The sequence below is a fragment of the Periophthalmus magnuspinnatus genome, chromosome 15, assembly GCF_009829125.3.
Source record: "Periophthalmus magnuspinnatus isolate fPerMag1 chromosome 15, fPerMag1.2.pri, whole genome shotgun sequence".
In the NCBI taxonomy this organism is placed as follows: domain Eukaryota; kingdom Metazoa; phylum Chordata; class Actinopteri; order Gobiiformes; family Gobiidae; genus Periophthalmus; species Periophthalmus magnuspinnatus.
The window spans coordinates 3,708,273-3,719,511 of NC_047140.1; the positions used below are offsets into that span (position 1 = coordinate 3,708,273).

An 11,239-nucleotide genomic window follows, 5' to 3' on the forward strand; every position below is an offset into this window, starting at 1 on the left:
AGCATAGTCAGACTTGAATGGCTGATACTAACGTGCAGTGTTGAGTATTTAAGTCACCGGACTGATGGGAAATGAACTTCTCCTACCTCAGACATCCAGTGTCTCCTGCTTCTCTTTACAACTCTATGTTAGGAATAAACTTATTTCCCCTGACATATATCACTTATACTAATGACAAATGACTAATTAGCCTTCATAAAGCATGGAAACTTAATTAGTAATAAACACATATCTTATTAATGATTCAGGCTAGTAACTACATAGGGGAGTTAGAGTTAAGAGTTAAGGTATTAATTAACTATTTACTAAGTCTGAATCATCCTTAATAAATGCTTTATTAAAGTGTCGTTCTTATAAAGTGTTATGTTTCATATATTTAGCTATAATTAGATTTGAACATCTCACTAGACAAGCTCTCACTATATTTGCTCTTTCTTATTTCAATATAAAACTTTTAGGCCAGTACATCAATCAAACTTGTCAGCCGTGAGTTTAAAAATCAGATTAAGATGTAATTTGACCCTAGAACATTTAGTTTGGCCTATGCAATAAGTTGGTCCATTCATTCACTATCCTCTTGCGGGCCATGAGAGTTTGAACGAGCACGGGTATAGTCCTGGAAAATTGCCAGATAATAGCAGAGCTAACTGGGGATTGGTACTGACAGATGACTATTCACACCCAATTCTTTCCTTAACGGCAATTTGGACAATGAGAGGAAGGCATGTGCTGAGAGAGGCCATTGAAGCGTGGGATGACTGCAAACCACCTGTCCCCTTTTTGTAACAAGGGATGTTTGTTAACTGTTATTGTGTTTGCAGACTTTATAGAACATTCAAGGACAGCAAGTACCTCTACATGTTGATGGAGGCGTGTTTAGGAGGAGAACTGTGGACCATCCTTCGAGACAGGTAAACTTTTTCAACTCAAATAACATTTTTATTCAAAGTATCTCAACCAAAACAGTTTCCATCACGTTACATGTCAATATCTAGTGGCCTGTATACAGCATTACATTTTCAATACCATAATCTAAACTCTTACATCAAGCAGCACTGTACTTTGACCAAGAAGTACACACAAAAGCCCGGTTGTGAAAATAATCTGACTCTGGATCTTATGATGTGTTTTTGATTTAATTTATGTATTCATTTATCCGCAGGGGCTCATTTGAAGAATCCACTACCAGGTTTTACACAGCTTGTGTGGTGGAAGCCTTCGCCTACCTGCATTCCAAAGGGATCATCTACAGAGACCTCAAACCAGAGAACCTTATCCTGGACCACAAAGGCTACGCCAAACTGGTAAGACAGCATGGAAAATCAGGGTTTACCAAAAAAAAGCCACAATTTATAATGTTTGGCTTTACTATTACAGTCCTGCAGAAATGTTTATGATTATGCTGTGAATATGAATGATCTTAACCCCATTATGTAAAGCCTTGTACTTAAATGTATTTATTTTGTTGTATTTTTGTGTTGTTTTAAGTTAAGATTTATAGCCTATTTAAAAGATGCAAAAGAACAAAAAAAATAACATTTTCTTTTCTTTTCTTTTATCTTTATTTATACTGGGAGAGCCCAATGAGAGTATCAGACTTTCTTTTTCATGAGCGGCCTGTTAAAATACAGTACAGTACAAACAATTCAAATAACTGCAGAGATCAATTTACACATTAAAACCAGGAGTAGGTGTGATTATAAATGTTTATCACTAGATTATTAAAATGCAGTAGTAGCACAGATGTATCCAGTTCTGAATGTCCTTGAAATGTATTCCATTTAAGGGAAGCAAAATAACCGTTTTAGTTCTAGTTTGTCCAATTTTCACACATAGACAATAATGAGATCTTATATTAAAAGTTCCTGTATCAAAGTTCAACCAACAAGTGAGATATTCAGACAGTCTATCGTCGTAGTCCTTTATAAATACATTTATACAGTGTTGCTCTTCTGACAGACAGCGATGGCCAACCTACTTTTTCATAGAGTGAACAGTGATCGGTTTTAAATTCATCACTTTTATGAAACAAAGGGCTGAGTGAAAGAGTATCTAAAGGTTTCAAAGTAGAGGCTGAAGTCTGCATATCTCCATAATCTAGTACAGAAAGAAAGGTTGTTTTCTTTTCTATAATTCAATGGGACACAAGATTTGTTTCTATAAAAATGATCATTTTTATTTAAAATTGTTACATAATACTGAGATATGTATTTTAAAGGATACATTTTCATCAGCAGAGGGAGCACTTGTAAACAAAACAGCATCACCTGCATTTAAATATATGTGGCTTTTACTTAAATTGCAACCAATGCAAGAATAAATATAGTGAAAAGTAGCGGGTCCAAAGCAGAGCCTTGGGGCACCCCTAAAAGAGAGACACAATGCCCATTAAAAGCATCACACATTTCCTGTTTAGAATTGACAATAGCTGAAGCCAGTAAAATACTGGTTGGTAAATACTAGGTTCTGTGAGGGCTCTTGCTGCCCTCCAGAACTCTGACTCACTGCAGACATGAAGTAAGACGTTTTTGCCTTTCTAACTGCTGATAAACATCTATTTTTTTCTTAAAAAAAAAAAAAAAAAAAAAAAAGCCAAATCCAAATCTGATCTAGTTGTGTGTGCAGTTTTCCAGGCAGCATTTCTTTCTCTAATGAATCTTACAATTCTCTGAACCAAGTATTAATACAGTTTTTCATTCCATTTTTTTCCAGTGGAAAAAAACACTATTTGCCTTATAATTATGGGGTTTGTTTGTTAAGATCATATCAGTGAGTGTCCCTTTATTTAAATTTCTGAGGTCAGGTCTAGACAGAAAACAAATGAGTTTTGTGAGATTCAGGCCGTTGCATGAGTCTTTCAAAGTTTCAGACTCTTCCTCCAGCCTGTTGAGATTTATATCACCCATTAGTAGGACTTTGTAATTTTCCAGTTTCAAAAGCATCATGAATAGAACATTAAGAGCATTTTCTGGGGCTGAAGGAGCATGATAAATACCAGCAATAGCCAATGTTTTATCAGGATCATTTACATAGCAAACAGAGAGAGACAGATATTCAAAACATTTAGGTTTGAGCTGTAGAATAAAAGGTCCACAGACAGGTGATCTTTAACATAAATGGCAACACCACCTCCATTTTGCCTGCTACAACAAAAAAAAAAAAACAAAAAAACTTATAATTTTCAGTATTAATTTCCTTATCACTTGTTTTCCTTGATAGCCAGGTTTCAGAAAATATAAATATATCTGTATCTGTTTGATTTACCGAGACTTTAATGTAATCTAATTTAGCTGTGATACTATTGACACTCAAATGTATAATTCCCAGTCTCTTTGTTGCTTTCAAGTTTTACATATCAGATAGTCCTGACTCTTTAGGGATACTGGGCTTTTTTGAGATTGACCGGGATAAAGAGGAATGCATAAGGAGTTAGGTGCAGACTCCAGCATTCATTTTATATTATCACTTAACAGTTTTGTTTTTTTTTTCCTGGCCCCATTTAAAAGAATACCATCAAGAGCCAATAGATTATTCCTCTTCCAGAATCCACAAAGATTATCCACAAAAGGAATTCCTAGAGCACTGCAATAACCCTTCAGCCAGACGTGAACTTGGCAAATCCGACTAAACTTCATGTCACTGAAACTGGGAGATGGAATTGGACCAGACATTATGCATTGTTTTCCAGACTGCAGTAGTTTAATGTCGTTGGAGCCGATGTGCAGTATCACAGTGGACATGTGCGTATGATTGGACAGTGTGTCTGTGAGCACCGTGTTTATCTGTGATACCTGAAATGAATCAATGAGGAGTTGGAGGCAGGTCTTATTCCCTTACCAGCTGAGGCCGGGCTCACATGTTGTGGCGGGGACTTGTAGCCCTCTTTTTTTCCACGTTTTGCATTATCTTTATTTTGTTGTTGTACTATAATAAAAGGGGATGGTAACTCCTCGTGTCTTAATAGATATGGAAACTCGTTCATGTCAAGAATGAACAAGTTTGTATATTTATGTTCAACAGGAAATTGAACATAAATATACAAGTGAAGCTAACCACTGTTTTATACTGTCTGGTAGGTGGACTTTGGCTTTGCTAAGAAGATTGGATTTGGGAAGAAGACGTGGACATTCTGTGGTACACCTGAGTACGTAGCACCAGAGATCATTCTCAACAAGGGCCATGACATCTCAGCTGACTACTGGTCACTAGGAATCCTCATGTACGAACTCCTGACCGGCAGGTACGTGTGGACACTGTTTATGTTCATATGGAATAGTCTTTGTATTTACTGAAAGGCTTTTTTCCCTGCAGCCCTCCATTCACTGGCACAGACCCTATGAAGACCTACAACATCATTCTTAAAGGCATTGACATGATCGTTTTTCCAAAGAAAATTACCAAAAACGCTCTCAACTTAATCAAAAAGCTATGCAAGTGAGTGCTGTCTTCACAATTTAAAAACTTAAGGTCTCTGAACATGACTCACACTGAGATAACTTTTTGGTCGTTACAGGGATAATCCTTGTGAAAGACTAGGAAACTTGAAGAATGGTGTCAAAGACATCCAAAAGCACAAGTAAGAACTGCGATGGCTGTGGTCTTTTTATAGAAATTGCATATTCGCTTACTTTACACTCGAGGGTAGACTATTTGTTCTGATGCCCATTTAAGAGAAAGATGAAAGGAAAAATACTCTCAATACTGTGGAAAATTAGAGATTCACCTTAAAAAGATTGTAAAAATAGAACAAACTACAGAATGTATAATTATTTGCATTTTTTTCACAGATGGTTTGAGGGCTTTAACTGGGAGGGTCTAAAGAAGGGGACATTGACACCTCCTATCATACCTACTGTGAGTTACTTCTCCCATTATAACACCACAAACGTGTACTATTTCACATTTGATTGATGTATTTTTACTTCCTTGTCTAGGTGACATCAGCAGTCGATACGAGTAACTTCGACAGTTTCCCGGAGGACAATGAGGACCCGCCCCCTGATGATAACTCCGGATGGGATGTAGATTTCTGAAGCACCCTCATCTTCCTTAAAAAAAACAGATATTCTTTTTACTGGCTTGGAGGAAGACATACTTGTAGCTGTGTTGTATAAAAACGGCATTCAAAAAAGACTGACAAAGTGGATTTCTGGATCGTAGATGGCACACCGCTGGGTCACCGATATGCCTTTATTTCACTGTGGCTGAAGCTGTGGATCAAGCGTTTTTAATGGGACTGCTGTAGCACTACTTCAGTGTTGTCTTATACTTGGTTTAAAAGGCAAAGAAAGTGCAGGGATACACACACATACAACACAATGAGCTAACAAAGGAGCCAGTATAGGTCTGAAAGTTCTGTTTTTGGGTGATAAAGTTATGAATGGTAATAATAGTGACTTTAATTTTGTTTTGGAAAGTTTGCTGGACAATTTTGGGGCCATTCCCTAAAAAAGAGGTACAGAGGAGGAAAAACTAAACCAAGTGCTCAAGACAATGAATGTCAATGATATTTATTTACGTAAGGAGTGGTACATATAGCATTTGAACTCACACTCATGGGCGTTAAGGCTGACGGCTAGAACTTAGTACACTTTCTATACAGACAAATTGTAGTTTTCAGAAGCACAATACACTGTGCATTCAGACAAGAGCCTCCAAGTGCCCTGCTTTGAATTTCTAGGTATACCACACACCGACATGTGAGAATTGTCAGCTATCATTACCATAAAGCAATGTGTCATTATGCACTTACGACCATTTACTGATAAACTTTGTGTTGCCGCTTTTTTGCATTTGTGTGGATCACTTTCATTTTTTCATTTTATTTTCTCAAAAGTGCTTAACGTCACACTTGAATGCTTCTTGTTTTTGAATCACCCGATTGCCTCTTCCTTGTCAAACCAGAATTCCTCTTCTTCTCCCAACCTCTATAGATCTGACTTAACTGTGAACCCTGGTTTCAGTGTCTTTGGTGCTGTTAATGACAAATTACAATAGGCAGTGAGTTGACAGTACTTGTTTTGTATAGTGATTCTTTTGTGCTTGGTTTCTTTTGGTCTTTGTAAGATTATTCGGAACAATTGGAGTTTTATCGTTTGTTACTTAATTCAGTGGATATTTTTTACCATGTTGAGCAGTGCAAAGTGGTCTTGTCAAAGTTTTGAACATACATTGATTCACTGACATCCCAACCAACATCATTTAGCTTCATATTCATCGTAAAATTATACAGTACAATGCAAAAAAGGAATATTTACAATAGACTTAGACTTAAATACATGCAGAAATAACCAAAAAAGAGTCAAATAACACCAACTAAATTAAACTAAACAAGACAAGTTATGTATTTAAGTAATTTAAGTAATGTAAACGTTCCTTTTTAGCAGTGTTCTAAACTAAAATACCATGACATCTATATCAAAATCTGTTCATCTGATCCGAACAATGTAAGTGCCTTAATTCAATGGCATCCAAAAGTCTCACCCTTCCAGTTCTCCTTCAATGCTGCATGTACACACACACACACACACTCACACACACCTCAATGTGTCCTCTTAGGAAGCTGCTTTTCTCTTTTCTAATATTTCTGAGAGATTTGTTTATCTAGGAGTTTTTCAAGTCACTGGACGGCATTCAAAATCTATAAGGATCATGAACTTTTGTAGGAAACATGCAAAAGGATTTATTCATATTGGACGTGGCTGCACTGATATGCCTTAGATGTCACTTATATGATATGATTGTAATGTAACAGCAAGCATAAGATCATATCTCAAACACACTGAACATATTAGGCCGTTGAAAATGGCAGGAATGATTTGCAGCTTAAATAGTTATTCAAACGATGACAATCTAGTATCAGTCATAATGAAATACCCATGTCCAGTTGTATCATTCATTTCTAAATGTTCTTTTCCAGTAGTGTCCACTCAGCTTTATTTATGAACTGTACATGCAAGTCCCATGTCAGTCATCTGATGATGTTATCTGGTATTTGGTTCTATTATGTTTTTGCAGTAAATTAATTTTGCAGAGTGCCACGTGTAAACATTTTTTTTTAAATATAGAATAATAAAAATACTTTTGGGTGAGCATTGTGCACTGACTTTTTTTTTTAAGAGCTTTCTCTGGTCTTCATGTGACTTTGTAGGAGGTATTTTAAATGTCTACAATATAATACTACAATAAAACCCAATGCTAAAGACTTTATTCCTAAATATTGGCTCCATGTTCCCATCAGAGGCGGATCAGCCCTCAGTCATCAGCAGCATGTTACATTTTATAAAACACTAGCAATGTCGTCCTGTCTCCACTAGAGGGCGCTGCAGGAAAGACTGATACTGCAAGGCTCTTCACTGATACAAACAACTCAGTCCAGTGCAGAGGAGATAATCGGGCATTGTGTCAGCCTCTCAGGGTTAAGTGCAGAGATGATTCACGGTGTTGTTCACAGATCTGTTTGGGGGACAGTCGAGATGCAGACAGAACAACAGAGTGACACTTCTCCAACATCAAAGAGGATCAAAGTGCATCACAGGGGCTCACCTTACACACACTGGCATTTAGTAAAGTGGAGATAAAAGCTGCACTTCAAAAGATACGCAGCACGCATGCAAAGTGTCTCTGTGCGTCAGTCTGGTGTCTGTGGCGCGGATCTGTCACACATGAACACGCACACGCACAAAAACAAACCACGTGACCCGCGCATGACGCTGAAACTGTCCGAAACTTTGGCAACTAACTTCTCCCTTACTTTTACAGTCAGCCTAGATCCAGAGCTGCGCTGAGGACAGTGAGCGCGCAGTGGAAATAAACAGTGAGCGCGTAAATATAAGAATGTAAATATAAGAGGGCCAACAGGGCAGGCTGACACGAGCTAAAACAAATGTTCATTAGCTAGATTGTTTTACAACCACTTTGTAGTTTTAAGGCGAACTCACCACCCTGGTGCACGCCGTTATCTGTGCTAATTGTATAATTGCCCGGACAGTGAGTGTGTGACCCAGATGCCCTGTCACCCCTGCGTCTGACACAGGTGACCGCGGTGTATTTGCTTATATTTGGGATCGTGGGTGTGGAGACAAACACACCCTGCAGAGAGGGTGTCTAAAGGGTCAGGACACATCAGAGCTTCCTTTAATCTCGAAGTGCCAGTCAGCCCTGAAAGGCCTCGCCGCGGAAGTCCATTAATTCGGTAAACTTTTCACAGCCCTTAATGGTGCGCATATCCTACACACTGATGTCCGTTGCTGGTGTAATCAAGCACACTTTGGAGGATAATTGCCCCCTTTGCAATCACAAGGATCAAATGAAGTAGTTAATCGACGCAAATAACTTCAATGAGCCTTTACGCAGCGCCAAAGGCGAGATCCTGAGTGTGAAAGACACTTGGAATAACCAATAAGTCTGTCTAATATCACCCCAGTGTTACACTGTGATAACACAGTCAACATCATGAAACACTGCTTTATACATGTGCTTTATCTTTACGTTAAGTGTATTAGAACATTTGGTGTTAATACAATCATAAAGGCGCTTGTTGTGTGCATAGAAAAAAGCCTGACTATCTATCTATCTATCTATCTATCTATCTATCTATCTATCTATCTATCTATCTATCTATCTATCTATCTATCTATCTATCTATCTATCTATCTATCTATCTATCTATCTATCTATCTATCTATCTATCTATCTATCTATCTATCTATCTATTAAACCAAAAAAACTATATTTTTATTGAATTTGGTGTCACCAAGTATTGACCATGCAGTGATTATTTGCTGGTAATTATCATTACATAAACACAGTGAAGCGGGGTCCTATGAGCACAGAATAAATGGCCATTTCCGTACAGTGGGGCTCTCTTTGAAATTCCACCCTCCTCCTTTGTTGTGCACAGCGAGGGGCGGGAAGACAAACAGGTCCACATGTATAAAGGATCATCCCAGCGCTGTGCGTCAGGAGACCTCTGAGCATCGTCCACTAACTTCACTCTGAGGAGTTTGGATTCAGCACTCGAGACTCACTTGGACTTTGTCACTTTTTACGCACAAGGATTGTTTTTGCGTTCCCAGCTGACTGAGTGTGGAATCATGCAGCTGTCAGTGCGTTGCTTCGTGGCTGTGTGCCTTTCTCTTTTGGGATACCTTGGGGAAGTTTACGCAGGGACAGTTCTCATGAACTCAAACGCCATTAAGAACGTGCCCGGTGCTGTGGGTAAAGGAGGAGACACTGTCAGCCCCAGCCCGCGCACCTCACCATCTCAAAGCGCAGGACACAAGTTTCACCATGACAACATACAGGTAATTATTTCTCCTGCGTTAAAGTCAAGTGCGCACAGGTTGGCACACTTAACGCACTCACATTATCGATAAAAAAATAATTATAAAAAACCAAAAAAAACCCCAAAACAAAACACTTTTTGTCTTTGCTACAACAGCACCCGGGAGTGTGTTTGGAGGATGAGGACTGCAACGCTGAGGAGTTCTGTAACGATGTCCGGGGCGCCTGTCTGCCCTGCCGTAAGAGCAGGAAGCGCTGCTCACGAGACTCCATGTGCTGCGCTGGAAACCGCTGCAGCAACGGTGAGCATGCTCTAATGTAACACTGAATCACTTCTACAACATGACTGAGTACTTTAGATCGTGATTATGAGCCTCTGACCTGAACTGAACCTAGTTGATTTTGGACTGTGAATTGTTGGAATTTTATATAGAGTAACTAATGTGTGTTGTTTTTCCAGGTGTTTGTCAGGCTAATGATATAGACAGCACTGACCCCTCTCTCATCCCCGGCTGGCACAAACACAATAACACTTTGGAGCATCACAGCAAAAAGCTGCCTGCTTCACACAGCCACCTGCCCAATGCAGTTAAAGGTAATTACTCTCACATCTAATTCACATTTCATTATCCAGCAGCCCTGCTGTATGAAAGCCAGTCACTAACAGTCTTGTGTGTGTCTGGCTTAGGTATGGAGGGGGACACATGCCTGCGCTCTGCAGACTGCTCTGAGGGACTGTGTTGTGCCCGACACTTCTGGTCTCGCATCTGTAAGCCCGTGCTGACAGAGGGCCAGGTGTGCACACGTCACCGAAGAAAAGGCACCCACGGCCTGGAGCTGTTCCAGCGCTGCGACTGTGGAGACGGCCTGGCCTGTAAGCCCGAGAAAGGAGAGCGGGAGCACGGAGTCAGCAGGACAGCAGCCCGGAACCTACACACCTGCCAGAGACGCTGATCCCTACTCCACACAGCCCATACAAGCAGTCAGACACTGGTGGATAGCTTTCAGCCAGAGATGCTGACACACAGACACCCAACACCTAAGACATCCTTTCCGGCCAAGCTGCTGACAAACAGCAGCCGGAAGGGGAGACATGATTCCGGAGAAAGGCGATACACCCAGAGGGATGCGGAAGTGTAGGATGGACTGATCCTGTGGCACCAAACAAACCAGAGGAAAAGGAAGTTGGAGAGTGACATTAGGAACTCTCTGAAGATCAATTTATGTCGTTAGAAATGGCAGTGCTGTTTTGTTTCTCTTTTGTGGAACTTCAAGCCTCAGTTATTGCAGTAAATTACTGTGTTGTAAATATGTTGGAGGTGGCACTTAATTGGAATATAGAATTTTGTCAACACCAGTATTATTTAGACATGGTGCTGCATGGTTCGTTCTCAGCATTGTAAATGTGTACACAGCATAATGTTATATACTTTGTAAATTACTATATTTTTAATTTACTTGTATAGAAAATGTGAATATATTGTTTTATTAAACAACACCCTGAACATCTACATCATTGATTTCTTGTATTTTCTTGTTAGGATGTATAATAGAATAATGTACCATTAGTGATTCATGAATTAGGTGACCAATATTCACTGCACAATGGCTGTTGGTGTCAAATGCTTGTGGCATTCCACAACAACAGTCTTCTCATTTCACACATAAACAGTGACTGTTCCACACAGTTTTGTGTGTCGGAGGGTTTTGTGTGTAGGAGGGCTTTGTGTGTAGGAGGGTTTAAGTGCCCAGATATGCAGGCCACGCTCATTATAGACAATTGCCTAAGTATCTTCAGGCACACATAAGTACTTACAACAAATATACAAAGCATTACTAGTGCCTCAACATGCCACATCGTGCTCCATCCAATCACAGCAGAGGACACGCTGGGGCCACTGTCATCAGATGAACACAAAACCAAGAGGAGATGATGCCCTATCACAATGCATAG

The 11,239-nt window shown here is 39.5% G+C and overlaps 2 protein-coding genes across 4 annotated transcripts in view; both read left to right on the forward strand.

Annotated features, from left to right (window-relative positions):
• Nucleotides 1–7,092, forward strand: part of LOC117382184 (cGMP-dependent protein kinase 1-like) — a 169,686-nt gene extending 162,594 nt beyond the window's left edge. For all 3 annotated transcript variants that reach the window (XM_033979277.2, XM_033979276.2, XM_055227300.1), the window contains 7 exons: nt 822–911; nt 1,163–1,304; nt 4,077–4,240; nt 4,312–4,434; nt 4,514–4,576; nt 4,788–4,854; nt 4,935–7,092. In XM_033979277.2, the coding sequence (XP_033835168.1) occupies nt 822–911; nt 1,163–1,304; nt 4,077–4,240; nt 4,312–4,434; nt 4,514–4,576; nt 4,788–4,854; nt 4,935–5,033 (748 nt within the window). In that variant the 3' untranslated portion in view covers nt 5,034–7,092. The remainder of the gene's footprint in view (nt 1–821; nt 912–1,162; nt 1,305–4,076; nt 4,241–4,311; nt 4,435–4,513; nt 4,577–4,787; nt 4,855–4,934) is intronic.
• A 1,897-nt stretch (nt 7,093–8,989) lies between these two features.
• dkk1b (dickkopf WNT signaling pathway inhibitor 1b) lies at nt 8,990–10,792 on the forward strand. The gene is made up of 4 exons (XM_033979278.2): nt 8,990–9,305; nt 9,443–9,587; nt 9,746–9,880; nt 9,974–10,792. Exons 1-4 carry the CDS (start codon nt 9,096–9,098, stop codon nt 10,237–10,239), a joined length of 756 nt encoding a protein of 251 aa, XP_033835169.1. The 5' UTR covers nt 8,990–9,095; the 3' UTR covers nt 10,240–10,792.
• The last annotated feature ends 447 nt before the right edge of the window (nt 10,793–11,239 follow it).